The sequence below is a fragment of the Neomonachus schauinslandi genome, chromosome 11 (genome assembly GCF_002201575.2).
Source record: "Neomonachus schauinslandi chromosome 11, ASM220157v2, whole genome shotgun sequence".
Classification (NCBI taxonomy): Eukaryota; Metazoa; Chordata; class Mammalia; order Carnivora; family Phocidae; genus Neomonachus; species Neomonachus schauinslandi.
The window spans coordinates 37180401-37208083 of NC_058413.1; the positions used below are offsets into that span (position 1 = coordinate 37180401).

At 38.9% G+C, this 27683-nt stretch overlaps 1 protein-coding gene across 3 annotated transcripts in view; it reads right to left on the reverse strand.

Annotated features, from left to right (window-relative positions):
• NELL1 (neural EGFL like 1) overlaps positions 1 to 27683 on the reverse strand; it is an 805269-nt gene that overhangs the window by 642616 nt on the left and 134970 nt on the right. For all 3 annotated transcript variants that reach the window (XM_021685858.1, XM_021685859.1, XM_021685857.1), the window contains one exon: positions 5784 to 5880. In XM_021685858.1, the coding sequence (XP_021541533.1) occupies positions 5784 to 5880 (97 nt within the window). The remainder of the gene's footprint in view (positions 1 to 5783; positions 5881 to 27683) is intronic.

Here is a 27683-nt window from a genome sequence, read left to right on the forward strand (position 1 = left end):
CAACAGCCAGCCTACTACCAGAGATGTGAAGAGGCCATCTTAAATTATCCTGCCTCCTGCTGATTTGTCAAATGACCACTGACCACACGAGAGCCCAGTAGACATCAGCAGAGCCAGACCAGAAAAATCATCTAATCAACATGAAGAACTGTGACCTAAAGAAACTCAGAAACTTAAAAAATTGCTAAGTTTCTTGAGAGATAGCAATAGCTAATATACACTTTGACTACACTACTGAAATAATGAGAATTGATATCTTTTATCAATTTTAGAAAATTCTTAGCCATCCTACTTCTAATAGTACCTATAATCTCTTCTATAACCTTCTGGAGTTTTGAAATATATATGTATGAATATACACACATTAAAAACATCTATAACCTCTTTGTCTATATTTGTACTTCTTCTCTACAAGGGCTTTCCTATCTCCCTATCTTCACACTATAATTAGGGTAATTATTTTGACAATATTTTCTGTTCTAAATGCTCTCCCCACCTGTACCTAATCTACCGTTTAGTGGATTCAGTGAGGTTTTCTCTTTCACTTCAATAACTGTATTTCTTATTTCTGGAAGTTCTTTTTGGTTTTCCCTTCATCATATTTATACTCTCTAGTCCTCACACATTTGTTACTTTGTTTCTTTAAACACTTTAAAACATGGGGATTTTCAAAATTCTTTATCTTGTAATTCCAATTTCTGTAGCCCTTTGAGGGCTAATTCATTATTGCTCCTTCAAACCCCTACTCATGATGGCTTAAAAATCCTATTTACATGAACTTAATCTCTGGGAATCCTGTTAGGTTTGCATAGAAGAAAACCTTCCCCAAAGGTCATTTTCTTCATCCAGAATCCCAAGGTTCCCAACCAAGGACCACTTTAAGATAGTTTCTTGAGCTTCAGGAGCAAAATAAACCCAAATTTCAAGGCTGCATGATGCCAGGACTATGGTTTCAAATTCTCCCCAGGGAACTGTTTTTTCCTATGTGAAACTGAGGTGGAGAAAGACTACCTACTGGATTGCTTCCCATGGCTAAGTAGTAGACTCTTCTGCCTACCCCTTCATTGGAGTTATAGTCTCCTAGGTTGTGGCTTTGTTTCCGAAGTTTCTGCCCCATCTTCCAATGTTGTATGAGATCTAAGACATTCCTCCCATCCCACCCAGACTGTTGAAATTTAAGGCTCTAACTGGGACTTCCATACATTGTTGTGGGGTTGCAAAATAGTACAGCCAACTTAGAAAATACACTGGCATTTTCTTATAAAGTTAAACATACACTTCATGTACAGCCCAGCAATCCCACTTCTACATACCCAAAAGAAAACTTGTGTTCATACGAAAACCTGTATGCAAGTATTTTTAGTGGCTTTATTCATAAATGCCCAAATTGCAAAACCACCTAAAAGTCCATGAATTGAGGGATGGATAAACACACTGTAGTACCTCCATACTACAAAATTAGAGTACCATAAGAAGAATGAATCACTGATGGGTGAATCTCAACATACATACATACATGATTTATAGAACATTCTGGGAAAGGCAAAACTATAGGGCCAGACATCAGATCAGTAGTTGTTGGACACTGAGGATGAGATGAATCAAAAGCATTACAAAAGGGGGATTTTGGGAAGTGAGAGAATGGTCCTTTATCTTCACTATGATGGTGTTTACATGACTATATCAATTTTCCAAAACTCAAAACTGTACATTTAGAGGAATGAATTTTGTTCTATGTAAATTATATATATACATATATATTTTTTTTAAGAAAAGCCCAGAACCAAATGGCTTCATCAGTGAATTTTACCCAACACTTAAATAAGATTTGACAACTACCCTTCTCAAACCCCTCCCCCAAAATGAGTAAGTTTTCCCAAAATCCCCAACTAATTTAAAGAGATTAGCATTATCCTGATACCAAAATCAGGTAATACTACAAGAAAACTACAGGCCAATAACCCTGATGAATATAAATGTAAAAATTAAAAACTTAGCAAGTTGAATTCAAGGGCACATTAAAGGATCACACATTATGATCAAGCAAGATTTATCCCTGAAATGCAAAAATGGTTCAATGCATGCAAATCGATAAATGTGACACATCCCAATAGAAAGATAAAACCCATACAATTGAGGCACCTGGGTGGCTCAGTCACTAAGTGTTTGCCTTCGGTGAGGTCATGATCCCAGGGTTCTGGGATCGAGCCCTGCACTGGGCTCCCTGCTCCACGGGAAGCCTGCTTCTCCCTGTCCCACTCCCCCTGCTTGTGTTCCCTCTCTGTCTGTCAAATAAATAAAATCTTAAAAAAAAAACAAAAACATACAATTATCTTATAGATGCAAAAGTATTTGACAAAATACAACTTCGTGATAAAAAGACAAAAATTGGGCAAAGAAACATACTTGAACATGATAAAAGCCATGTATGACAAGCCCACAGTTAACATCATACTCAACAGTGAAAGTTTAAAGGCTTTTCCTCTAAGATGAAAAAAAATGCAAAGGCACCAACTCCTATTCAACATAGTAACAGAAGTTCTCATCAGAGCAATCAGACAAGCAATAAAGGCATCCAAATCAGAAAGGACTAAGTAAAATCGTCTGTTTGCAGGTGATAGGACTTTACATATAGAAAATCCTAACTATTCCACCAAAAAACTTTTAAGTCAGTAAAGCTGCAGGATACAAAAATCAACATACAAAAGTCAGTTCCATTTTAATATACTAACAATGGAATATCTGAAAAATGAAAGAATCCCATTCACAATAGCATCAAAAAGAGTAAAATACTTAGGAATTTAGCCAAGGAAGAGAAAAATCTGTACAATGAAAACTACAAAACTTTCATGAAAAAATTGAAGTAGACCCAAACAAATGTAAACATATCCCATATTCATAGATTGGAAGAATACTGTTAAAATGTGCACACTACCCAAAGCCATTTGTAAGTTGAGTGCAATCCTTAAAATCTAAAGGGCATTTTTCAAACAAAAAAAGAACAAAGACACTAAAATTTGTAGGGAACCACAAAAGACTCCTAATAGCCAAAGTAATGCTAAGAGAAGAACAAACCAGGAGGCATCACATTTCCAGATTTCAAACTACGTTAGACCTTTTTAACGGTGCAGAGGTTAGAAGCACCAACCTCCATGCAGTCAAAAATGCACATGTAACTTCGGACTCCCCCAAAACTTAACTACTAATAACCTAGTGTTGACTGTAATTTCTAACCAGTAACATAAACAGTCAATACATATTTTGTACACTATATGTATTATATACAGAAAACATTAAAATCCAAAGGGAAAATAGATTTACAGTACCACACTGCATTAAAAAAATTCATATGTACGTGGACCCATGCAATTCAAACCCTTTTAGTTCAAGGGCCAACTGTATACTACAAAGCTACAGTAATCAAAGCAGTCTGGCAAAAAAAAAAAAAAAACAGACACAGAGACCAATAGAGCAGGATTGAGAGCCCAAAAATAAACCCCCGCACATGCAACTACTGTTTGACAAAGAAGTCAAGAATATTCAATAAGGATGGTCTCTTCAACAAATGGTGTTGGGAAAACGGGATAACCATACAAAGTAGTTGGATTACTGTATCACCACTAACAAAAATTTGAAATGGACTAAAAACTTAAACACAAGACCTGAAACCATAAAACTTCTAGAAGGAAACAGGGGAAAAGCTCCTTGGCATCATTGGTCTTGGCAATCATTTTTTGGATAGGACACCAAAAGCACAAGCAATAAAATCCAAAATTAATAAGTAGATCTACAAACTAAAAAGCTTCTACACAGCGAAAGAATCAACAAAATGAAAAGGGACCCTATGGAATGGGAAAAAAACATTTGCAAATCAGCAATCTGGCAAAAGTTTAATATTTTATATATATAAAATATATATTTTTTATATATATAAAGTGTGTATACACACTTTTTTTTTTTAAGATTTTTATTTATTTATGTGACAGAGACAGAGAAAGGGAACACAAGCAGGGGGAGTGTGGGAGGGAGAAGCAGGCTTCCTGCTAAGCAGGGAGCCCGATGCGGGGCCCGATCCCAGGACCCTAGGATCATTACCTGAGCTGAAGGCAGACACTTAATAACTGAGCCACCCAGGTGTCCCTAATATCCAAAGTATATTTAAAAACTCCCACAATAGCAAAAAAGCAGATTAAAAAATGGGCAGAGGAACTCAATAGTCATTTTTCCACAGACACGCAAATGGCCAAGATACATGAAAAGGTGCTCAAAATCACTAGTCATCAGGCAGATCAAAACGACAAAGAAAGATCACCTCACATCTGTAAAAATGGCTATCATCAAAAAGACAGAAAAATAACAAGTGTGGAGAACAAGGAACCCTTAGGACACTGTTCGTGGGAACGTAAATCGGTACAACCACTATGGAAGTTCCTCAAAAAATTAAGAATAGAACTACCATGTGATCCAGCAATCCCACATCTGGGGGAATTAAGCTGAGTATATATCCAAAAGAAATTAAATCACTACCTCAAAGAGATCTTTACCCCCATATTTATTGCCACATCATTCACAACAGACAAGACATGGAAAATACTTAAGTATATGTCAACAGATGAATGGCTAAAAAAGTTGTTGGATATATACAATAGAATAGTATTCACCCATGAGGGAAAAAACCCTGCCATTTCCAACGTGAATCAACTTTGAGGGCATTATGCAGAGGGAAATAAGACAGAGAAAGACAGATACTGCACAGTATCATTTATAGGTAGAATATAAAAAAACCTGAACTCACAGAGACAGTGGAATGCTGGTTGCAAGGGGTTAGGGGAAATGGGGAGATGCTGGTCAAAGTATACAAACTTTCAGTTATATTACAAGTAAACTCTGGGGATCTAAGGTACCCATGGTGATTCATGGTGATTACAGTGAATAACACTGTATTATGTACTTGAAATTTGCCAAGAGTGTAGATCTTAAAATGTTCTCATGACAAAAAAAAAAGCCACTGATAATTATGTGAGGAGAGGGAGGTGTTAGTTAACACTGTTGGTAATCATAATGCAATATGCAAGTATATCAAATCAAACAGTTACACGTCTTAAAGTTACATAGTTATATGTCAATTATATCTCAATCAAATTGGAATAACAGGAAAGAAACTTAAGTTTCCAACTTCTCGGTAATGGCAGATATCGCTCTGGTTTTCACTTTTCTCCATGTATTCGGTCTCTAAGAATTTTTTTTCTTGTAAGTGCAATAATGGGTCTTAAAAGATTTTTGTTCTGTTTAATCCAGCATTTATAGGCATTTTGAAGCGGAATTTTTTTAAAACCTCTATTTTACCATATTGCCCAATGCAAAAGTCACCCATTCTATTGAAGATCAAGACTTTAAAATTTCATATTCTTAACTTCTTCATTTTATCACTGTGTCCTGTTTCTATAAAGTACAACAGTGTAGTTGTTGTATTACCTTCTTTATAAATAAGAAGACCAAAGCTCACGGAAGCTGAGACTTGTTGCCTATACACCGCCAGATTCTGAGAATGGAAACCAATTTGAAGATTATCTTAAGCCTCTCAAAACTAGGTCAGTAAGAAACATTAAGAGGATCATTTACATTATGCATCATCCATACTTGGCAGTACAGTGAACTGTGTGACCTTGAACAAGTCACTTGCCTGTCTAGTTTCAAAGGACCTACTTCATAGAATTGTTCTGACAATTATTCATGTCAAGCACATAGAAAAGCACACGGCAGAAGTAGAAAGAAGTGCTTACTTTGAATAAGCCATGCTTTTGGTTGCGTTGACCAAGCCATAAGTTGCTTCCTGGGGGAAGGTTGGTTTCAGGAGGGTCAATCACACGTTCATAAATCCTGTAGGGATAAAGAACAATTATTAATAAAGAGTTTGCTCAAAACAGAACCAAAAGGTTGGCATGTTGTTTGAAGTCTTCATGGCATTAGCTGCTGGTATAGAGAGATGGAGGCAGTATAGGGCATGTTTTAGATGATAGGTAACATGAACGTAGAGATGTACTTCTTGACAACACTTGGACACATTAACTGGGCCTCTGTTGGCTTTCTATTTTCACCTTTTCAGCAGGGAAAGGAGGAAAAAGGTAACATTTTTAAGTGTCTGCTCTGAGCAATGACCCTTATGCCTACTCTGCGAGTAAAGTGGTTTGATCTACATTACAGATGAGAACGCTGAGGTTCAGAGAACATAAATGGGTCAACCACAAGTTAAGACAGGGAGCAGTTAAGTTGGGATGAGAATCCCCATCTGCCTGGCTGCAAAGCCCATGCACTCCCCTTTGCACTCTACTCCTCCCTGGCTTTGGTTTCTCTGGCCCCTATCCATTTCTACAGTAACCTGCTATACTCCTTCCAGCAAGTGAGCAGTTGCCCATATGGTAATATGCTTAGTCTACAAAATCAAGTAACTGAAATCATCCCATCCACAAATATTTACTGAGCACTTTTTAGGCTCCAAGCTCCACATGAGGTAACAAGAGACAGAGCCATCAACCAGAAATCCAAAATCCTGCCCTCATGGAGCAAAAAAGAAAGTCCAATATATGAAAAAAATATTCACAAGATATATGAAGACATAACTAATACAGAGGATAAAACAGCCCCAGGATCTTTGAAGGTATCTCCTGAAACTACTCAACAATTGAATAGTCTCAACTGTTCTGCCCTACCAAGTCACAGATCTTGAGATTTGTGCTCCCCTTAGAAATAGTCCCTGCAACCACCAGGTACCAGCCTTCACCTCACCCCTAGCAAGTGCCTCTCAACACCTCCTCTGCTGAGAAGGGGAAGGAGAAGCTTGCCTGAGAATTGAACTTGTCATTAGATGCTCAGAAGATTCTGGACGGGGTGCCATAGAGACCATCGCGGAATTTCAGTAACTCCTGATGGCCCGTCCGTTCCTTGCTCTCCTCAGTTCTTGCTCAGAGCAGCTACAGGAGAAGTCAGCTCCAGGTATTTCCAAAGGTCTGGAAATTCATCAGACCTCCATGCTGGAAGGGAACTGACTGCCACCTGCCAAAGAGCTACCTGTTCCTCCAGTGGCTCTCAAAAGGCAAGAACTGAGAGACCACCCACTGTGTCACAGCCAGTGAGAAAAAAGCAAGAACTGAGAGACCACCCACTGTGTCAAAGCCGCACTGCAGCCTTGTAGCTTAGCCACACTGCCTATCACTCTTACTCCCCACTGGAAAAGTGCTGTTTCCTAACAATACTGCAAGGTATTCAATGGAGAAAGCTCTAAATGTATTCGATCCATCTGTACTAATTGTCCTCTCATTATAAATGGAGGCTCAAAACATAAACAAGGCAATATAAGTCTCCCTTAAAAAGACAGCTAAAGGGGCGCCTGGGTGGCTCAGTCGTTAAGCGTCTGCCTTCGGCTCAGGTCATGGTCCCAGGGTCCTGGGATCGAGCCCCGCATGGGGCTCCCTGCTCAGCGGGAAGCCTGCTTCTCCCTCTCTCACTCCCCCTGCTTGTGTTCCCTCTCTTGCTGTGTCTCTCTCTGTCAAATAAATAAATAAATAAATAAAATCTTTATTAAAAAAATTAAAAAAAAAAAAAAAAGACAGGCTATGTTTTCTCCACAGGAACACAAACTCTTTCACAGCTTAGAATGAACAATTTTAGATGAAACAATCATTGTCAAAACTGCTTTAACCCAAGAAGCTGCTATATACACTTCCTTTAAAAGGGGTTTTTTCTAATATTCACAAAAAACTAGAAACAAGCCAAATTTACAACAAAAGTGAAATGCATAAGTTATAGATCAGCTTGATGTAATTTACTACAGTCATTAAGAGTGACAAATATGCAGGTTATGAAATATGGGAAAGTATAGACAAAATAATCTTCACTGGAGGAAAGTAGAATGTAAAATTATTTATGAACTACGGAGACAAGGATGCAAAAATTATGTTCCCCGTTGGTGAATTTCAGAGGAGACCAGAAAGAAATGGAAATCGCTGTATTTAGGTAAAGAGGCGGAAGCTTAATTTTCTGTGAGGTTGTTTTACTAATACATTGAAAATACTGTCAAATTATTTATCTGAACCTTTCATTTTAAAACATTTGCATCTGTCGGAATGAGAAGAGCTTTCAATTTCAATGCTTTCTGGTTTTAAATATACCAGAAGGTGAGCTCCAATGAGCAGAGTAGGCTGTTAATGTTTATTAAGTGCATGAAGGATCAAAAAAAAAAAAAAATCAACTTTCTAACATGCCTTATCTTCCCAAGTATAAATGCTCCTTCTGCCTTAGAAATAGTGGGCCTCAGATGTTTGCTTTCTCAACCATCAGCCCCAAAAGCAGGGCAGTGCCCTCGTGGCTGTGTCAAAGGGGTATGATTTCGGGGGTCACACAGCCCCCATCAGGATCCCTTCTGATGCCACGAAAATCTGCTGGCTGCTGCCTCCCCCCACCCCACCCCAGCCAACAATTCACTCCAAGTGACCAACCTCACTGGAGAATTCCAGGTAGCAGGCGGAATCAACGAGCTGGATCCAGACACAGCAAAATGGAGAGAGCTTAGAAACAGTGTTAATAAAATAAATACCCACACAGAGGAATCCTATATGAACTCTAGGAAACAAACTGAAGGTTGCAGGAGGAGAGGTCGGTGGGGGGATGGGGTAACTGGGGGATGGGCATTAAGGAGGGCACATGATGTAATGAGCACTGAGTGTTACATGCAACTGATGAATCGCTAAATTCTAGTCCTGAAACTGATACAGTATATGTTAACTAAATTGATTTAAAAAAAAAAAAAAAAAGGCAGATAAACCATATTTGAGGCACATTCCACAAAATAATTGCCTGTGCTCTTTCAAATGTCCATGTCATAAAAAGCAAAGACTGAGGAATATTTGCCAATTAAAAGAAACCAAAGGGAGGATCCTGGTTTGGAGCTGGGGACAGAAAAAAAAAATCCTATGCAGGACTTTAGTGGGAAAATTGGTGAAACTTGAACTGTAGATTATATACTAGTATTGTATTGATGTTCAATTTCCTGATTTTGAGAACTGGTCATATATACTGAAGTGTCTTGCTCTTAGGAAATACACACTGAAGTATTTAGGGGTAAAGTCCTGATATTTGCAACTTCTTCTCAAAGGCTTCAAAATAACAATGTGAATATGTAGAAATACAGACACATGTAAACACACATCGTGCAGAGAGAAAACAGAATCTGGGCCGAGTGCAGGATTGTTTTTTGTGCCATCCTGAAAGCTTTCCTGTAAGATTAAAATTATTTTAAAATAGTTTTGAGACTACAGTAAAAAAAAAAAGCAAGAGGGTCTGTAATACATATAAACTAAAAATACACACATTCAAAACAATTATCTACTAGCCAAGGACACCTACAAATTTAAAGACTCACATAAGGCCCATGGTAGTGTTTTCCTAAAGGAATGGGAAGGGCAAAAGGGAGGAAAAAGTGAATGACTAAAAGATGAATGAATGAAACAAAAGGAGCATTGCACAGATTAATGCCGGTAACACATCATAAGCTAAGAAATAAGATTCTCCCATCCCTATCTGTACCTCCTTTACAAAGGGAGTTATACCACCGACATGCCAGACAAACACAATCTTGACAGAAGGCCTGACCCCTGGGTTACGGTTTATGTGGACTGGCTCAGGCGGACAGGCAGGTAAGGCCCAGTGATCTGTCACTTAAATCTAGTATCCATCAAGTCAGATGAAAAGTCAAAGCTAATGCAATGAACTCCTTGGTTTCCTGTGTGGTCAGGAAATAGAAACTTGATATTCTAATATTCTGGTTAATGAGGTTTCCTTCACATCAATATCAGATTATCTACAATGTGATACGGTGTTGGCTACGGGGACACACACAGCAAAACTAATATGGCCAAGTCCCTCTCCTCAGGTCAAATGCCTGAGCCAGAAAGACAACCCACAGGCACACACCTTATCATTCAGTGAAGTGCAATGATCTATGCAAGCAGAAAGGAAAATCAGAATTCTGTCTGTCATAATCAGAGAAGACTTTCCAAAGAAGGGAACACCGGAGCACATTTTTGGATGAAAACCAAAGTGGAGCTGACACGCAGACATAAAGCCAACATTTACACAGCCCTTAGTGTGTGCCAAGCATTGCACGTGGAGGGCTTTCCATGTATTAATTCACTTATCCCTCACAACACTACCATCAGGTAGGTGTTCTGGGCGCAGCACGGTTCAATACCTTGCCCATGGTTATGCAATTTGTAAATTGCTAAGCTATATTTGAGACCAGACCCCCAAATCTGTGCTACTCACTCAAATTAAAACTCCTAACTTGACTTAGTCATCAGGAAGGGAAGCAGAAAACAAGTTCATGTGCCAAAGTATGTGGCCAACACTGGTTAGCTCTCCCAGAAGCCCCTTTTCTCTTCCTCCAGGGCACACAGCTACACTACATTTCCAGCCGACCTCACAGCTAAGGGTGGCCAGGTCATGTGAGTGGAGGTGCAACCCTTCCAGGCCTGCCTTTTCCCCAAAAATATCTCCCTCAAGCATCTTTCAACGTTCCCTCCACCTTTTTTCAGGTGACTAGAGAAGATAGAGAACTAAGAGGCGGGCAGAAACAAGATGGAAGATCCTAGATTCCTAAATGACATGGAAAGGCTACCTGCCAGCTAGATACACGTAACTGCATGCTACCTAAGCAATAAAATTCTATGTTAACCCACTGAGAGAGAGAGAGGATTTTCTGTAGTTCCAGCCATTATTTGCCCTAATACGTCCCACTGAAAATCAAAGAGGACTGATGTATTTTCATGCACACAAGGCCAAGAGATACCAGAGATAGCGTGGTGGAGCAGAGACATGAATTCAGAACAAAACAGATTTGGATTTCTATTCTAGTTCTGTATTCTACTAGCTATATGACCTTAATCAAGTTATTTCTCCGTACCTCAGCTTCCTCAACTAAAAAAACAGAACTATTACTGATGATGGTATGGTTTGCCCTGAGGCTTCAATGAAATATGTTTAATGCCTTGGCACCTAGTAGGTACCACCATTCTGTTAAACTCACAGGTGTCTGAGAATGCAAAGCTCCACAGGTCACATGACCCATTACAGACCACTGGCGGAATCTATTGCAATGGGATTACCAGGGTCTTAGATGCCTGCTTGCGCTTCGGGATACAGTTTCAAGGAAGGACATCACCTGTCACACCGAGTGTATTTAAAGATGTGCAATGTCAATGTCAAAATTCAAGAACATAGTATCTACTTTGTCATAAGTTTCCTCCGCTTTGAAAGTTTTATAGTCCCAAATTTCTTTTCACTTACAAATTTAAAAGCTAGAACAAGTGAATAATTTAAAAAAAAAAAAAAAGAACCCAAAGGAATTAACAGCATTCATTTCTGTTGCTGTTTAACCTCTTCAGTTACGGAGCAAACTGACAACTTAGATACTGAACTGTAGATTAAAAACAATTTCTGGACAAAACATTTTCTAAGGCATCCTAAAATTTCAGTATTTTCATCTTGGTTTAAAATATTCATTGGCTTCTTTTAATTTGTTCAAGCCATATATCAAACTTTTCGACATTATTCTAAGTTCCAAGCAAACTTTTTTTTTTTTTAAAGATAGAGCGAGCGAGAGAGCAAGGGGAGGAGCAGAGAGAGAGAAGCAGACTCCCCACTGAGCTTGGAGCCCCAGGCAGGGCTCGATCTCAAGACCCTGACATCATGACCTGAGCCAAAACCAAGAGTCGGACCCTAAACGGACTGAACCACCCAGGAGCACCCTAAGCAAACATCTTAGGATTTTTACATCCTTCCAAAGTAACAAGTTCTTTGACATTTAACAAATTTGACTTTTGTTCAAAGTTCATCATAAATTTACATAAGATTAGGGACGCCGGGGTGGTTCAGATGGTTAAGCGTCTGCCTTCGGCTCAGGTCATGATCCCAGGGTCCTGGGATCGAGTCCCGCATCGGGCTCCCTGCTCAGCGGGAAGCCTGCTTCTCCCCCAGCCTGCCCATACCCCTGCTTGTGCTCTCAAATAAAATCTTTAAAAACAAAACAAAAACAAAAACAAAAGACTTGAATTTTTAAATTTATGTAAGATTAGAAAGACTCAAAAGAGAGGTAGAGGATTTGCTTATTACATTGTGTTTAGATACACAATAACCTAAGCAATAACAATAAATACACTGCTTTTATAGGAGTAAAATAGGACATTTTTTATAACACTTTTGCTCAGTCCAGTACCAGACACATTCTGAGGACCATTTGGGACCTGAACTGGTTTTAGCCAATCCTCAGAAAGGTTTCTGGGAAAATGAAGATGGCTTCAGTGAGCAGGGGCCCTCACTTTAAATTCTTACTTCAAGACTGCCCTCATACATCCCTTTTAAAATATATACCCTGCCTGCCCTGTATGGCTTTTTTTTTTTTTTTTTAAGATTTTATTTATTTGACAGACACACAGCGAGAGAGGGAACACAAGCAGGGGGAGTGGGAGAGGGAGAAGCAGGCTCCCCGGTGAGCAGGGAGCCTGACATGGGGCTCAATCCCAGGACCCTGGGATCATGACCTGAGCCGAAGGCAGACGCTTAATGACTGAGCCAGCCAGGCACCCCTGTATGTTAGTTCTTTACCAATCTCTGAGAACCTCCCCACCTAGATGACCCATTTAGACCTACTCTCCAGCACTTGAAGGTAGGACCATGTGCCTCCCTGCCCACTGGAGTCTCTAGGATTCTGGTCCCAGCTAAGCCTACTTTCTCAGACCTCCCTGCCAAGAATGAAGGAATTGATCTTTTCTGGTACTCTGAGCCCAACGCTTAGACCCGCAAGTTGTGCCTGGAATTCCTAACTGCTACAACCACCAATTATCTGCTGAGAATGCAGGAAATAAAACCCCCACCCACAACATCTTTGCATCTGCTCCATGGTCTCCTGGACCTTGCCTGGCCATCCTATATAAAGTAGCTACTAACCAATCCTCACTTAGCTTATTCTTTTATCAAACCAAGTAAGTCTCCAAAATTGTCTTGGTGCTCTCCTGATTGACTGTCTCCTCCTACCAGAGGCAAGAATCTTGGAAACAGGGACCTTATCTTTTTTTAATTTTTTTAAAGATTTTATTTATTTATTTGACAGAGAGAGAGATCGCGAGAGCAGGAACACAAGCAGGGGGAGTGGGAGAGGGAGAAGCAGGCTTCCCGCTGAGAAGGGAGCCCAATGCGGGGCTCGATCCCAGGACCCTGGGATCATGACCTGAGCGGAAGGCAGACGCTTAACGACTGAGCCACCCAGGCGCCCCTCTATCTTATCTTCTGTCAGTATCCCTAGTATCTGGAAGAGTGCTAGTCAAAATAAGTGCCTACTCTATCTATTTATTGAATAAATGAAGGAATGCTCCCTGATACTATCTTAAGAGGAAGGCTACAGACACTTATACAAGCTCTAAAGTAATACAGCAAAGACTTTACGTGGTCAAACTTGACATTTTTCTGCAGATACTACAGTCCATGAAAACAAGTGAAATGTGATCACCCTTTTCAAGGGTCTTCTTTCACTATCCCCAGTTCATGAGATCTACACAAGAATACCGAACGAAAGAGCAAGATGAACCCCTCTCAGTTTTTCATCCGCAAGAAAAAGATAGGGATAGCTAGTTTGAATCTGTGAGGCAGATGACTCACTAACAGGAAAACCAGACAGAACAAGAGAAACAGTAACTTGAAAATTAATTAGATCAAGTGCAGTCCTTTTGATAAGCAATTTAGTGCTAAAGTTGAATGCATTATAATCAAATTTATCACATTCCCATAGGCTATCTGATACAAATCTGTATTTACCCTACAACCATCTACAATCTACCCTTCCTTATGGCTAAAGAAAACCCAATTCCTACTTAATCACGTTTCTAGGCCTTGCACTCAAACGAGGCACTGCCTATTAAGCTATATTGGGAGAATTTATGGGAATTTTGCATGCCATTAGTATACATGTATCTTAACATGTGCCTTAACATGTATTTTAACATGTATCTCATTTCTAATACAATACCATGCAAAATTTATGAGAATTTATGGGAATTTTGCATGCCATTAGTACACAGGTATCTTAACGTGTATTTTAACATGTATCTCATTTCTAATACAATACCATGCAAAATTAAACATCCAGTCAAACATAAAAACTGCTTCAGAGGAACGAACAATGCAAAGAGTAACTGATACTTCTCATGAAAGTCACTCACTGAATCAAGGGCTCACATCAGAAATTTTCTTCACAAGGTACAACATCTCTTTATTCATGACTTTGGTTAAGAATGCCCTCCCTAGGAAGTGTCCCATCTGCTTAAAAGACCTGTCAATATTCTATGAAGACCTCAATTTTCTGTTAACAGATAAAGCCCTCAGAGCTCGACACAAAGCAATGCAATGGTTCAACAACACTACTTATGAAGGAATATTGGATTTCTATTTACCTGGATGAAGACAGACCTCTGAAGGGACTCCATGATACCTTTCCCAATTACGTACAAGAATGAATTTCCAATGTAAACCATGTGGATCAGCATGTATTATATGCTGCTGTTCAAGAAGACAATATGAAGCTCAAATGACATGCTATATGAAGAGGTTTATCTTGGGCTTTTCCTGGAATTAAAGAAAAATGTTCACATTCTCCCTCAAGAGGAAAGTTGCAATGACCTTCTCTTGCTAGACAAGAGCCTCATCCTCACTGCCTTTTAGCTGGCACTAGTGAATACCATGGTGCTCTTTGGAGAAAGTGCCCTATACAGAACACAAGGCAATTCCCATGCTGTTCCCATCCCCCCCCCCCCAACTAAAAGGTGGTAATGACTTTGCACAGGGGGCTAAGTCCCTCTTTGGTCTTATGCTAAGAGGGGCGTAACACAATCTTCCCAGTCTGGGCATCATAGGGCAAATGTGAGAACAGAGTTCTTCACCTCTACTTAAAAGAACAGGCATCTATGGTATCATTAGCAGTATTTTTGGCCCTGACAATTGCTAAACATTCATGGCAATCTACAAAATACTTCCTCAAAACCTACCATGATGGGAATGTTTGCTAACTGTGTACACTAATGAGCTACTTGTTGAATTTCCATGTCAGGTTGCCTGGCTATTATTTGCTAACATGGAATACACATCACACAGCACCAGAAAAACATGAAAGGAATGCCCCCAAAGAGGCACTCTGCGGTCTCCTCCTACCCATCTGTTTAACAAAACCAGCTGACAGCAAATGACTAGATTCAAAAAAATGCACCTCTGGCATTTATACAGGAGAAAACAGATTAGTAAGGAAGATGGATTATAGGAATGAATAGAGTATGCCCCCAACATGTAAGAATTGAATTCCAAGCTAAATCTATGCAGAGCTCAGGAGGGAGGACAGTAGCAGGGCTCAGCAGGTTTCCAAACTGTTCCTTGCCAGCTGGCTGCAAAGTAAGTACAAATGCAAACAAAAGAGGCAGCGAAGTTGCAACCTGGGAAGGAGATACTTTTGTTGCGGTAAATGAAAGGGTAACAGTATTCAAATGAGATTAACAAATACTTCTGGAGAGACTTTGCCAGAGAAGAGGTTCTCTCCAGAGAGAGGAGATCTTCCCAGAGACCATCAAATCCTCATGTGACCTGCTTCATCCACTTACAAAACACTCATCAAATTCATACCTTTTCTGAGTTAATATCCAAAATATATGAAGAACTTCTACAACTCAAAACCAAAACAATAATGCAACTGAAAATGTGCAGCAGACATGAATAGACTTTTTTTCTTTCCAGAAAATAGAGATGGCCAACAGACACATAAAAAGATGCTCAACGTCACTCATCATCAGGGAAATGCGAATCAAAACCACAATGAGATCACTTCACACCTGTCAGAACGGCTAAAATCAAAAAGAAATAGTAAGTGTTGGCAAGGATGTGGAGAAATAGGAACCCTCGTGCACTGTTGCTGGGAATGCAAGGTGGTATCAGCAGTTTGGAGGTTCCTCAAAAAATAAAAAATAGAATTACCATACGATCTAGTATTTCCACTACTGGTTATTTATCCAAAAAGTTGAAAACACTAATTCAAAAAGATATATGCACCCCTGTGTTTATTGCACCTTTAACAACAATAGCCAAAGTACGGAAGCAACCCAAGTGTTTATCCATAGATGAACACACCTACAAATACACACACACACACACACGGTATATTACTCAGCCATAAGAAATAATGAAATCTTGCCATTTGCAACATGGATGGATGAATCTAGATATAATGCTAGGCAAAGTCACCTGTATGTTAATTACACTTAATTTTTTTTTAAAAAATTCATACCTTTGTTACCTACCAACCAAATTTTACTATCTCCTTTTTCTTTCCTCATCTAGGTTTCTACACCAAGGCATTTTCCCTTCTTAATCATATTTTATGCCCCTAATATCTCTCTCCCACTACTTCTTACCAGCCCTTATTCTCTGCTAAAAGTTCATGATTCTGATAGCATTCCAAGATGATGCTGACTATGGATGAGGTGAGACAACTGGCTCTGTTAGGTTTGTCCTATCTTGCATTTTTATATTATGGTTTGGCACTTTAATATCAGATGTGCTTGAGTTTCTGGGGAAATAAGTTGGTATGATTGTTTCAATCATACCAGATTTAGGATAATACCATCAGGGTTAAAAGAGACATTAATAGGAAGGAATTAGGGCCAAATAGGATGAAACTTAACATGGAAAGATGAAAGGTTCCATGCTTAGGGACTATGTTTCTCAAAGACAGAATCTGAGATCTATTACTTAACAGAAATACATATGGAAAAATATTAGCCATTTTGGTCAATAGTGAGCTAAGATAAGGCTGTCAAAAGGGATGTTGTGATCTTAAACTGTACCATAAGAAAATTACCTCATTATAATCTGAGCCAATATGCCTGGAGATAATCACATTTAGTTGTAGAAACTTCTCAGATGCTGAACAGACACACAAGTAAGATTGTGAACCAAATCAAATGATGAATGGCTGAAGAATGTTAAGTCTGAAGAAGTAAAGATTGAGAGATAGCATGATAAAGTCTTCAAATATTTGGAGGACTCTCATGTAGAAGAGGGATTAGACTCATCCTGTGTAACTAAAAGAGGTAAAATATATACCAATAAGCGTAAGCTACAAAGAGGCATTTTTGGTTCAAGATAGGAAAAATTTTCTAATAGTCAGAAAACACAGAGGGAAACAACAGCCTTGGGAGGCAGTGAACTTGCAGTCTCTGAAGGATGTCCCAGCAGGGCCGGAGGACCACTTACTTGGCAAGGATTATAAAACTCAAGCTCAGACACTGCCTCAACAGTCAGAAGAGCTGCCTGTGAGTATCTACTAAATGCCATAACTTTACATATTTTATAATCCTTGAAACAACCCTAAAAGTCAGGTATTGCTATACTCAATTGATAGATGTTCAGAGGTTAATGGATTCTGTGCTTACAAAGTCAAATATTCAACATTGGGTTAAATAGTATGAAATACAGACATATCATTGGACTCGAGTCAGAAAACCTCTGTTGGTATCTTACCTAAACTATTTATGCTTTGTGACCTGGGGCAAGTTACTGAACCTTTCTGGGCCCTCAGTTTCTTCTAAGTTTTAATAACTGGTACCCATTGTATAGGTTTTCAATGAACATAAAACCGATAATCTAAATAAAACTATGTTGTAAATTATAAATGCTTTTTTAAAGTGAATTAATGTTATTAGATAAGATCAATGCTCTTATTTTCACAGAAGAATCTAAAAGACACTTTAAAACATTTTCAGGAAAAAAAACCAAAAACCTCATCTAAGCCACTTGGCTCAACTGCTTAGGAAACAGTACCCAACGTCAGCTTACCAATTTCATTAAGAGTGTGGGGGCAGCAACTTGAGAGGATAGGGGAGTAAGACACCCCTAAATCACTCCCTTTGTGTTGCCACACGACACACTGAAGTCATAGTCATTGGTCCCATGTTTCCCAGGAGTTAAGACAAAATGCACTGCTTATAGCATTCAATTATACCCTATGCTAGCTGCCTCCAAAATATTTGCTGATAATCCTGAGTGATAATTTAGTCTAACTGCATTTTATTATTCAGCTAGATGAAAATTTAAATGTTATGCTAAATCGAAAGCCTGCTGTTCATATAAAGCACAATTTGGTAACCAGGACTCTCAGAGTCAGAGAGGACATTGAAGGTGTTCTGATCCAATGTCCATCTGCTACTTGTTATATTAATATCTAAACATCGAAAAGCCATCTGTCAAGCCTAGAGTGTAGGTGACATCCTCGTGTAACATTTTAAAGCTTCACAGAACAAATGGACATCTCCCCAAAGGCTTCATGATTGACCATTTCCAAACAATCCATGTGAAATATATCAGGGTCTAGTGGCTACGGTAGGGGACAAGAGGAATATTTTTCTCCCTCAAGTCTTGATACAATCACAGACCAACCCTGACCCGTAACATTAGCATTCCCAAGATACAGGCAGACAGAGACCTGTATTCTTTGACATTTTTACTTTTTCAGGACCTTGGAAAGCACCAATGAGGTCCATAGGCAGTTCCCAAACCTGGGTAGACATGATAGCCTAGTAAGCTTTTCAAAGATACAGATTCCTAGGCTCCTCATAACATCAGACTTCTAGGTACCAGCCTGGCCTCACTGTACCAAATAAGGTCTGATGGAAGCCTTATTTGAATAGTGTGTTCCCTCAAGCAGCATTCACAGAGATTTTCTGTGGGTCTGTTTCTAGTTAATCAGAAACACAAGAAAGCAGTACAAAGAAAACTTCAGCATCCCATCTTTTTGGAGCACCTAGAAGTGAAAGTTCTCCTGATCATGTCCCATTAATAACTGCGTAGATAGATGGATAGATAATATACAGGCAGGCACTCAAATTTTGACAAGATTATATCCCTGGTCCCCTGGAGCCTGCATTATAATGTAGATGAACAATAAACAAATAACAATTTCAGATAGTGGCAAATGCTATGAACATAAATTAAGAGGAGCTGGATATCCCATTTACCCCCTCCAGATACACTCTTTGCCCCTCTTTGCCTTGCTTTGTACCAAAGCACTGACAGGTTCTCTCCCTTTCCCTTTTGATTCCAGTTGGCTTCAGCCAAGGGAAAATGCCAGCAGGAGGGCAGAAAGGACCGACTAACATATAGAGCACTTAGTGCTATGTGCCAAGGGCAGTGCTAACTGAATAATGGTAGCTGCTCCTATTAAGAACAAAACTAATGAAGAAGGTCCTTGACTAAGTGGTACTTTCATGTTTTTCTCCTCTCAGCGGTTGTCTATAGTCTTCCCGATATAAATTTGTCAATACAAAGTTGATTGATTTTTAATGATGTTTACAGAGAGGACAACTTATGTAACTTGACTTCTGCTTTGCAGAAAGTACACTGAATTATTTAGTTTGGGGCCCTTTCTTTTAAAAAGTAATCACCTTCTTGAGAGAAACTTATTTTTTCATGCTATCAGTCCTAGCAGACTTTAGAAGTTCACAATCACCGAAGAGCAAAGCAATTTAGATAAAATTTCCTGTTCTGAAGGAAGACTTTTGTTATTAAATGTGAGGCATTCAATAGTAAATAGCCAGCTGTTTAATCAAAAAGTTATTGTTCATTATGAAGGAAAAATTGGAGTTTGGAAAACAACGAGGCTACAACTCCAAGCTCAGAAAGTGTCTGATGGAGTTTTAAACTCTATCTCATCATTTAAACTATAATGGCCTATTTCTGATAAGGCATTTCATATAAGATAAGAAAATCACTGAGACAACAGAGATCTCCCACTCATTTCTTTAATTATCCCTTTTCTTGGTGTCCCTTCATGTTCAGATTACATGGTATAATTTCAAGCCAGTTTTCAGAGAAGTCTCAAGCCTATTAATAAGGACATGCAGGTGACTCCTTTAATTCCAAAACCAAAATGAAAGAAGAAAATTTAAGAAGGTGAGGGAATCCTAAGGGGAAATTTTGGCATACTAGTAAGAAAAGAATGTTTTGAAGAAGACTAATAGGAAAAGAAAAGGTCTAAGAGTCAGAAGGCTTCTACTCTAAATTGTAGGTTTAACCACTACATTTGGGAAAATTCACTTCATCTGCCTGAGATTATATCATCACCTTTTACATAAAAAAAAGGACACCTGCTCGACTTACTTTTTTGGGGTTCAATGAGATGCTGTGAAGTAATTGCTTTGAAAATTGTTGCCCAATACTGATGTGAAATGGTTCAAGTATAAGTATGAACCTGAATGTTGGTTTTGCAGTTCCTCCCAAAATCCAGTTACATCCCCTTCCTTATGTTCAGTCCATGGGATAATCCGGTAACCTTTTTATAATCATGCCCATAATTATTCAAGCTGATATCGGTTACTTACAACTTAAGTGTTTTAACATGAAAATGTATAGGAAGATACACTGGAAGTTAAAATCCTACACTCAAATGAAGAACAGCAGTAAGTCTTTGGATGCCCACTCACCAGTGCATAGTGAGATAAAACTTGTGAGGGTCTCACCACATCATGGTGCCTACCCTCACTTACATCCTGTAATGTAATCAGTTTACAGATGTGTGGGCAACCTGAAAGCTGAAACCAGCTCTTACTTGCCATGGTATTTTCCCCAGTACCCAGAACACCGCCAAGCACAGGATGTACTCTCGAGAAGAGTGGTTTTCACTTATTTTTGCACTTGTGTCAATCTTCTCAGTTGCTGGACACAGCCATCTCTCCATGATTGTGTGATTACCCAATGGATATACTGGCTCGGCTCCCTCTGCCTTTTAAGTGAAAGAACTGTCCACCTGTACTTCCAATCTAGGTCAATGGAAAATTTGAAATGCAAATTTTCAATTGAAAGTGGATGTTTAGAATAACATTACTCAAGTAAATGTCATGCTGCATTTCCATGCATAAATGAAAATTTGTATGTGCATTCCCTAGTCTCTAACCTCCCCCTCATCTTTTCATATAGATCTTACACACAACTCCTTCAGTAACAATAGGTAAGTGGGCATTGCTAATACTCAGGAAATATTAAGTGAATGAGTAAATGAATTATTTGATTAAATCTAAGGCCTTAGGGGTCTCCGCTTGACCTTATAGAGACTACAGCCATACTGACCTATTTGCAAATCCTGGAAGTTTCATGCATTCTCTTGCTTCCATTCTTCTGGTCCCTTGGTTTGAGACCTCTTCCTAGCACTTATCTAGCTATATAAAACACCAGCACGGAACTCAGCTGTCAAACTGGGAAGCCTTTCTCATACTATCTTTCCTCGAGTTTTATTGAAAATGCAACTTTTGTCTTGCCTTCTATGTTGTTGTCAAAATGTCTGATGCCAACCTGAATTTCTCTGCTTTGTAAATGATCTTTTTGCCTTGAAGTCATGAGAATAGTTTTATTTAAAATTTAATAGTTTTACTAGGATATAGCTCAGTGTTGACTTCACTGGTCAATTTTCATTCATGAAAATGATGGCCCACTCACTATGCAGATGTGGATTTTGAGGTCTTGCATTTTTAAATTTTTAAATAGAATTCACATACAATTTGTCCATTTGAAATACATACTTGAGTGGTTTGGGCGAGGGTATATTATTCACTACGTTTTGGTAAAATAGTTAACATAAAATTTGCCATTTTAACCATTTAAGTGTGTAATTCAGTGGCATTAATTACATTCACAATCTTAAACCTCCACCACCATTTCCAAAACTTTCTCATCACACCAAACAGAAACCCTGCAACCACTAAGCAATAATTCCTCATTCTTCTACCCCTCAGTCCATTAATCTCTAACCAATTTGTCTTTATGAGTTTATTATAGACATTTTATGCAAGTAGAATCACAGAACATTTGTCTCTTTGTGTCTGGCTTGTTTTACTGAGCATAATGTTTTCAAGGTTCATCCATCTACTAGCATGCACCAGAACTGCATTTATTTTCCCAGCTGAATAATATTCCCTTTGTATATACATTTTGTTTATCCATATGTTAATGGACATTTATGTTATTTCTGCCTTTTGATTATTGTGAAAATTGCCACAATAAACACTGGTATGCAAGCCTCTGTCCAAATCTCTGCTTTCGATTCCTTTGGGTATATACCTGTGAGTAGAATTGCTGGGTCATTTCAGTTTTTTGAGGAATGACTACATTTTCCATAGCAGCTACACCATTTTACAGTCCCACCAGCAATGTACAAGGGTTCTAATTTCTCCACATTCTCACCAACAGTTATTTTCCTTTTTAAATCATAGCCATCCTAATGGTATGAAGTGGTATCTTGTGATTCTGATTTGCATTTTCGTGGAGAATGGTGGCATCTTTGCATATTCTCATTGGCCATTTGTGTATCTTATTTGGAGAAAGGCCTACTCAAATTCTTTCCCCCTTTTTGAATTGGATTGTTTATTGTAGAGTTGTAGGAATTCTTTATTCTGAATATTTAATTCTTACTAGAATAGGATTTACAAATATTTTCTCCCTTTCTGTCTTTGATGCACATGAGGTTTTTTGGGTTTTGTTGTTGTTGTTTTAAAGATTTGAGAGAGAGAGAGAGTACATGAGTGGGGTGAGAGGGACAGGGGGAAAGAATCTTCAAGTAGACTCCCGACTGAGTGTGGAGACCGATGCAGGGCTCAATCTCAGGACTCCTGAGATCGTGACCTGAGCTAAAACCAAGAGTTGGACACTTAACCAACTAAGCCACCCAGCTGCCCCATGCACAAAAGTTTTTAATCTTAAGTCCAACTGATTTTTTTTTTTCCTTTATTGCCTGGGCTCTTGGGTGTTATAGCCAAGAAATCATTGTCAAAATTCAGCATCATGAAGATTTTTTTCCTATTTTTTTTTCTTTTAGAGTTTTATAGGTTTCATCTCATACCTTTAGGTCTTTGATCCATTTTGAGTTAATTTTTAGATGTCATGAAAGGAAAGAGTCCAAATTCATTCTTTTGCAAGTAGATACTGTTTTTACAGCACCATTTTTTTGAAAAACGGTCCTTTCCTCATTGAATGGTATTGGCACCCTTTTTGAAAATCAGTTTACCATACAGGTGAGGGTCTGTCTGGGTTTTCTATTCCATTGCTCTATAGGTTTATCTTATGCCAATACCACAGTTTTGATTGCAGTTTTGTAGTAAATTTTGCAGTTCAGAACTGAGTCCTCTAAATTAGTTTTTTCATGATCATTTTGCCTTTCTTGTATTAGTTTTAAATATTCTATTCTATTCAATATTCTATCATTTTTCCTCTGGGATTTCAATTATATGTATGTTGGATCATCTTTACCTAAATTTATTGACCATTTTCTTTCTGGTCTTTTTTTTTATTTCATATTCATTTTGTGATTTTAACACATTTCCTTAATGTCCCTTATAGCTCTTTCAGTTCAACTTCTCCTTTGGGGTTTTTGTAACTGTATCTTCATTTCTAAAATGATACTTTCTCTTTCATTCTGTTCCTGTATTTAGTCAACTTACGTTTTACCTATTTTTTTGTACACTTCTAGTCTGAATTTCTGGTTAAAAGTGGATTTTCTTATCCCTAAAGGTTTGTTAAAAGATATTTGATTCAAGCTGGGAATATTGAGTTTTCTCTCCATTCTACTCTGAGTTTTGTTTTTTTTTTTTAAGAGTGTGTATCAGCTGAAATATTTTCTCATTTTTAACAGTTTTATATACATGTTTCTGCTGTTTTACATCCATTTTATAAAATGTTATTTTTGGACATGTTGAAGTCTACTTTACTCCCTGCATCCAATTATGTTGACGATGTGGGGATGTATACTTTTATTTATTCTCCTTGACCTTTGTTTTCGGAAAGAAGGTGGAGAGATTCAGATGTAGGCAATCACCATTTTTCTATATAAAGACATGAGGGAAGCCTTACCTTTATCCTTCCTCCTAAGCCCCACCCCTAAGCAAAATTAATAGCACCACCTCTGTACTCTCATAGTATCCTTGCCCACAATAGTAGCACCCACCTAGCACTGGTATAGGAATCACTTATTTGCACCTGCCTGTCTCCCAACTACGCCCTGGGATCCTTAAGAACTTGAACCTTCTCTTCAGTATAGATGGTTAGGACTTCATTCTTAACTAAATTAACTGGATTTAGAACATGACTGCCACTTACTTGTCATTTAATCTTCAGCATGTAAGTTACATCACCACTGTTTTCTAGTTCTCATCTGAAAAATGTGGATAACAGTACCTACTTCATATGGTTTTTGTGAGAATTAAGAGAACACATTTAAAGCACTGAGAACAGCACTCAGCATATAATAAGAATTTAATGTTCTTATCACCATCTTTTAATCTCCAGAAAGTAGTATGGGACCTAACACAAAACAGATAATAAATGAATACTAATAATGTCAATAAATGCTTCTTAGAGGATATTATATTTAATTCTATATCCCCCATAGCATCATACTGGTTCAAAAGGGGTTGTGCGGGGGAGGGGGGGGTGCCTGGGTGGCTCAGTTGGTTAAGCTACTGCCTTCAGCTCAGGTCATGATCCTGGAGTCCCAGGATCGAGTCCCGCATTGGGCTCCCCGCTCAGTGGGGAGTCTGCTTCTCCCTCTGACCCTCTCCCCTCTCATGCACTCGCTCTCTCTCAAATAAATAAATAAAATCTTTTAAAAAAAAAAGGGGGGGGGGTGGAGGGAGGGCTTGACAAATACTTTTTTGAAAGACTTATCATTTGATTCTAAGTATTCCAGACATACAGGTGTATATTAGAACATAAGATCTGAAGAGAACCCTAGAGCTACTTCCTTATGCCTCACCTTTCCCTCCCCACCAATGAGATTTTAGTGCCATAATGTCCTGTTCTAATTCTTCTGAGCTAGTAGAGTTTGGCACAATCATTTTATCTCTTGCAAAATTAAGAGGTGATAGATGTCTCTAGGGGATACAAATAAAATATTTGTAACATCATGGAGACTGGCTGCAGTATCTATTCAAAAGATGGTTGCTCTTGGTACATTTTCCTCAACTATGCCCTCCATCCCAGCCCATCTGCTTCATCTATTCCACCTCACTCATCAGGTCCCAAATAAGGAGGAAACCCAGCAACCCAAAATTGACCATTTTCTTTCTGGTCATTTTTTTATTTCATATTCATTTTGTGATTTTAACACATTTCCTGGAAGCAACGCTTCCAAGCAGGGCAGCAGTCATCTGTTATGTACCTATTGCAAAACATCCTCACACCTATCCTTTTGGCCCTGCAAGGTCTCTCTGCCCAGGTAACTCCACTTCTTACCCATTTGGTGGCTCAGAAAAGTCAAACATCTGCTTTAATTTTTTTTTAACCAAATGTACATTTAACTCAAAGAGCTCAAGACTGAGTGATAAGATACAAAAGAAGCAGTATTTTGTGGTCATTCATTCTTTCCTTCAACAGACGGTGACTAATATGGGCTAAGCACCGTGCTAAGTTCTACAGATACAGGTATGGGGGAAATCTCTGCCATCTTGGGAGAAGGTACAAACACTTAAGCTAATAAATATACAAAGTAAGAAATGTGAAGAAAGTAAGACAGAGGAAAGGGAATAGTGAACAACGTAGTGGGAGAGTTTCTACTTTAGATGGTTTCATTGACAAGACAGCATTTGAATACTTTAAGGAAGTGAGGAAGCAAGTCAGGAGAATGTACATAGAGTATACTGGGCAGCAGAACAAATGCAAAGGCCATAATAGGGCAGGGGTGTGTGTGAACTGTTAAAGCAGAATCAAGGACTCAGATGTGACTGGATCATGGAAGCAGAGATGAGAACAGAGAAGCAGCAAGGAGCTAGAGCACCTTGGACTTTTAGGCCATGCTACAGACTCCATCGTTCACTGTAAGGGAGATGGGGAAAGTTTTGGTGAGTTTTGAGATGGGGAAAGCTTTGGCGAGTTTTTGAGTTTTGACTGTCAGGACCTAATTTAAATGCTTACTCTGGTTGAGGAGGTGAGACGAGTCTGGGAACAGGGACCTAGCCAAAGTAGAATCAGGGAAACCTGTTGAAGACTATTTTAACAATACAAGTAACAAATGATAGTGGTTTGGAGCAGGCTGGTGCTTGTATAAGTGCTGAAAAGTGGTCAGATTCTAGATATATTATGATTAACCGAATTCTAACCGATTATAGTTAGAGTGTGACACAAAGGAAAGATCACTCCAACTGATGGCCCAATAATCCAGTGAAGGATAATTTTCAAGGAGAGAGTAACAAATTGTGTCAAATGCAGCTGAAAGGCCAAACAAGATGAAGACAAAGAATCAATCCTTGGAATTGGCAACATGGAAGTTTTTGGTGGCTTTCATGTCTCTTTGGCGCCATTATAGGGGGAAAAAAAACCTGACTAGGTCCGTAGGCACCCCCCCAGGGACCAGCAGATTCAAACTCTTCGTTTTGCATGATGTCAAGAGAAGGGAAATATTTGAAGGTTACAAAGTCGAGTAGCAGTCCAAGAGCTAGGACCCAAGTCTTCTCATCTACCAGCTAGCATTCAGTGAATTTTGTTTCATAATATTTTCCTCCTACTCCTTTTACTATTGCTACTATTATACTGGTAATAAAAATTAACAATGACTAAGTGCTTATTATGTGCCAAACATAGATCTATATACACTCTATTACTACAATTAAACCCACGATGTAGGATTATTTTTAACAAAATGATAAAACTGTGGCCCAATTAAAGTAGGCAAAGGGAAACCAGTGGAAACAGGGGATCTGGATATGAACACAGCAGTCGGGCTCTCATCTAAAGCCTCACTCAAACTTCCCATATTCAAATCCTCTAACAGTTGACCTGTGTCGTTGCTTCTGTTAGGGCCCTGAGCATTTCATATCTTGGAATTGTGGGTTCATGCCAAGCTCTTCAGTGCTGTGGAAAGAATACTAGATATCGATCTGTACCTCTGAAACAAATAATGCAATATATGTTAAGAAAAAAAAAAAAAAAGAAGAAGGTAGCAGGAGGGGAAGAATGAAGGGGGGGAATCGGAGGGGGAGACGAACCATGAGAGACGATGGACTCTGAAAAACAAACAGGGTTCTAGAGGGGAGGGGGGTGGGAGGATGGGTTAGGCTGGTGATGGGTATTGAGGAGGGCACGTTCTGCATGGAGCACTGGGTGTTATGCACAAACAATGAATCATGGAACACTACATCTAAAACTAGTGGTGTAATGTATAGGGATTAACATAAGAATAAAAAAAAAAAAAAGAATACTAGATATCAGCTCTTTAAAGGCCTAGAATTCTCTCTCCATTCTGACACAGCCACTTATGCAAAGGATTCCTTCCCTCATTTGTTAATCCACTTCCTAATTCAACGACTGCCCAAGCAAGCATCCAGCCAGGTGCTGGGGACACAGCATTAAAATAAGACAAGGTGAAGTTGCTAACACTGTTCACTGGAGGTCAGAGGTATGGGTCAGGAAAATAAGACACCATAAAATTGGAAACAGGTAAATGATCAAGATGATTTCACATGGCGGAAGTCCTTCAGAGACAATAAAAGAGGAGATGATTGACCTGATAAAGACTGATCATCGACAGTCAGTGCCACATCTCTCTCAAAGCTCAGGCACAA